This window comes from Antrostomus carolinensis, unplaced genomic scaffold, assembly GCF_000700745.2.
Source record: "Antrostomus carolinensis isolate BGI_N321 unplaced genomic scaffold, ASM70074v2 scaffold33732, whole genome shotgun sequence".
NCBI classification, from domain to species: domain Eukaryota; kingdom Metazoa; phylum Chordata; class Aves; order Caprimulgiformes; family Caprimulgidae; genus Antrostomus; species Antrostomus carolinensis.
The window spans coordinates 13,417-16,352 of record NW_010298167.1 but is presented as its reverse complement, the minus strand read 5'-3'; the positions used below and the strand labels follow the sequence as shown (position 1 = coordinate 16,352).

The 2,936-nt window shown below is 46.8% G+C and overlaps 1 protein-coding gene across 1 annotated transcript in view; it reads left to right on the top strand.

The window, feature by feature from the left end:
• The window catches only part of LOC104520630 (hydroxyacylglutathione hydrolase like), a gene marked incomplete at its 5' end in the record, with an annotated part of 5,319 nt that overhangs the window by 1,736 nt on the left and 647 nt on the right, over nucleotides 1-2,936 (top strand). Inside the window, one exon of the mRNA XM_029083586.1 lies at nucleotides 2,343-2,400. Coding sequence (XP_028939419.1) covers nucleotides 2,343-2,400 — 58 coding nt within the window. The remainder of the gene's footprint in view (nucleotides 1-2,342; nucleotides 2,401-2,936) is intronic.

Genomic DNA, 2,936 nt, shown 5'->3' with positions numbered 1-2,936 from the left:
GTGGTTGGAAAAGACCTTTAAGATCATCAACCATGAGCTTTTGGTCAGCTCCAGAGCCGCTGACCCCCTGCATGGCCAGGCTGGAGGTGAAGCCCTCCTGATCCTGCTGGTTCCTCTCCCACCATCCCCGCCCCGGCCCCACTCCCCAGCCGAGGGCAGGCAGGAGCTGCCCCTTCCACAGCAGGATTTTTGGTGTTTTCACCCACTGTCACCAGTTCCTGCCTGACTCCAGACCTGGGCTAATGGAAACCCTCACTGCAGGGGCTCTGGGTAGTTTTTCCCCCCTTTTTCTCAGCAGGCCAACACAGAAACATCGTGCAGGGATTTGTAACGCAGTCACTGACCAGGAGCCATCCAGGCCCCTCACACCGTGCAGAGGCCGGTGGGGTGTGGAGCTCAGGCCTGGAGGAGGGTGAGCTCTACCCCAGTGCCTTTGTGAAAGTGCTTTTCAAGGTGTGACAGTTTTTAGGCAGCAAACAGCAATGTTGCTTTTTTTTTTTTTTAATTATTTTTTTCCCCTCTAAGACAACAAAACTGGAGCCCACTGGGCTGGAACCGGCGTTCACGCTGCCTCGTCTTTAGAACAAGAGGTCGGGAGCAGCTGGGTCTCTTCAGCCTCTTCAGCCCCAGTTTGTGCAAAGTCAGGACTGTATTTTATTATTTTTTTAAGCCTGAGAAATGTGCAGAGTTTTTATTTGCAGGAAGTGCATTACAAACTAGTTTGGGTTTTTTTTAGGGGAAAAAAATAAAATTAAAAATAAGGTTTGATGGGTGAAAATCCCTCCGGAGGGTCTGGGCTGGGGCAGGTGGCTCCGTGTGGGACACTCACACGTCTCTGGTTTCTCAGTGTGCAGAATGTGTGTGACTGTCTCGGTGCTGCTGAGTTTATTCCTGTTCTGTGTAGTTCAAAAAATGAAAACCCAAAGGAGCAGAGTTGGTCCCATCATCCTTTACTAGGTGGTGTCGTTTTTAAGTGTTGATGATGAGTTTGGTAGTTCCTTACACTGGAATAAGAGTTGACTTCAGGATCTTTCATGTGTGGACTGTGAACTGCATCCATCACACTGAAGCCAAAATTACACTGAAGGTTTGTGGCTGTTTCTTCCCTTGTTAGAAACTAGACTAAGCTTTTATTTTATTTTTTTAAATTAAGTTCTAGTGTTAGAATTTACTCTCCCTCATAAGAAGGGGGAAGAATTAATCCTGCTGTTCAAGTTGCCACAGTTCTCTTGCCTCAGAGTTACTCAGTTTAAATTCAATGGCACTGTTTGATGTTACCTGGGTGTTCCTCTGGAAGTTTATTCAGACTGGGAGCAGTTTGGGGAGGGTTCCTGAACCAGCAGCAAGTCTGCTGGTGCTGATAGCAGCAGCTCACAGCTCCAAGGCTGGGAGGAATCAAGCTGTTCCTGATACCACAGCAAGAGCAGACACCCAGGAGCATCTGCAGGAGCCGAGGGCTCGGTGTGTTCTGAGCAGAGTCCTTTGATGGCTTTCGCAGCGTGAACATTGGCAACCTGGTCACTGGAGAAGAGACAAGATGTAGAAACCTCCCTCCCTCCCCAGGTGTTTAATCTACAGCTCATTTTGCTTTATTTACTTGTGCACTTCTGGCCTGAACCTGCATGTTCTCACCAGACACAGACCGTGTTTCTCTTGCACTGATGTACAGTTTATGGTCTCAGCAGTTGAGCCTGGTGCCCTGACTCTGCGTTAGCAGTGGTGTCTCTTGCTGTCCATACAAGTGTTGTGCTTTAGCCTGACACTGTGTGTTAGAAATCTGTGTGGAAAAGAGCATTTGTTGGAACCACCAACTTGCTTGTAAAATGAATAGGTTGGGGAGGGGGAAAGAGGGGGAGATTCCTGCCTTATGAACACTGTGAATTCACTAATTGATCAGCAACACCTGAATAATTTAAAGCTTTTAATTAAAAAATATATTAAAAAAAAAAAAGTCTTTTACACTGTTGGCTTATTTCTAACAAAGAGTGGAGGAGGCTTTGAGGAGGACAAGGCAAATACTGCCAGAGAGGCCGTGACAAGAGGCAGGTCAAAGTCTGACAGCTTTGCTTTCTGCCAGCCCCAAGGTGAAGGTCGGTGCTAACGGGGTGAGGGTGGGTTATCCTGGCAGAGGGTCTGGGCAGGGGTTTGCTCTGGGTGAGATGGAGGAACCAGCTCCATCTGTTTGTATTGGCTCTGAAGGAACAAAGCAAGGTGGCAGCTTTGTTTTCAGCTTTCATCCACTTTACTTTCTGCACTGTCCTTCCTCCTCACACAGCAGTAACGGGGAAAAGGAGAAATATTAAGTGATTCAATGTGATTCTCAAGTTCATATTCACTTGCAGCTACAGCAGTCACAGGAGGGGGGCCACATCTGCCAGTGTCCCTTCCCCTCGAGTTCAGGTACAGCTGCAAATCTGACTTCCCCTCCCTGAACACGTTGCCACTCCAGAAAAACTGATATTCAGATTAAATAAATCAAACCCAGTTATTCATTCAGTTGTTTTTCTGTGAATTGTTCTGGAAATGCCCCTATATAAGAACACAAGGGGTATTTTTTATGTGTGCCTGTGCAAGACAGGGACACACCATCTCCAGCACCAACAGACCAAATCTGTTCCACATCATCTGGTCAGACATCGCCATGTGCCGCAGTCAACCAGATGTGTTTTTATTAACCTCTTGGATTATTCTGGTAAACTATGTGTAGTGATTACATCTCACAGCTGCCTTCTATTAACTCTGGTACAGCAACACCTTTCAGAGACACCAAGGACTTTGTCCTTTGTTGGAAAGGAAGCTGGCTATAATTTTTTACTTGAAACACTGTAAAAAGTGGTTCTCTCTGAATTTTAAGGCTATTATCCATCAGGAAGTGGCTGCTGAGGATGGGGTAGATGTGACAATTCTGTGCCTCTCTCTACTGTGTATTTAGGGAG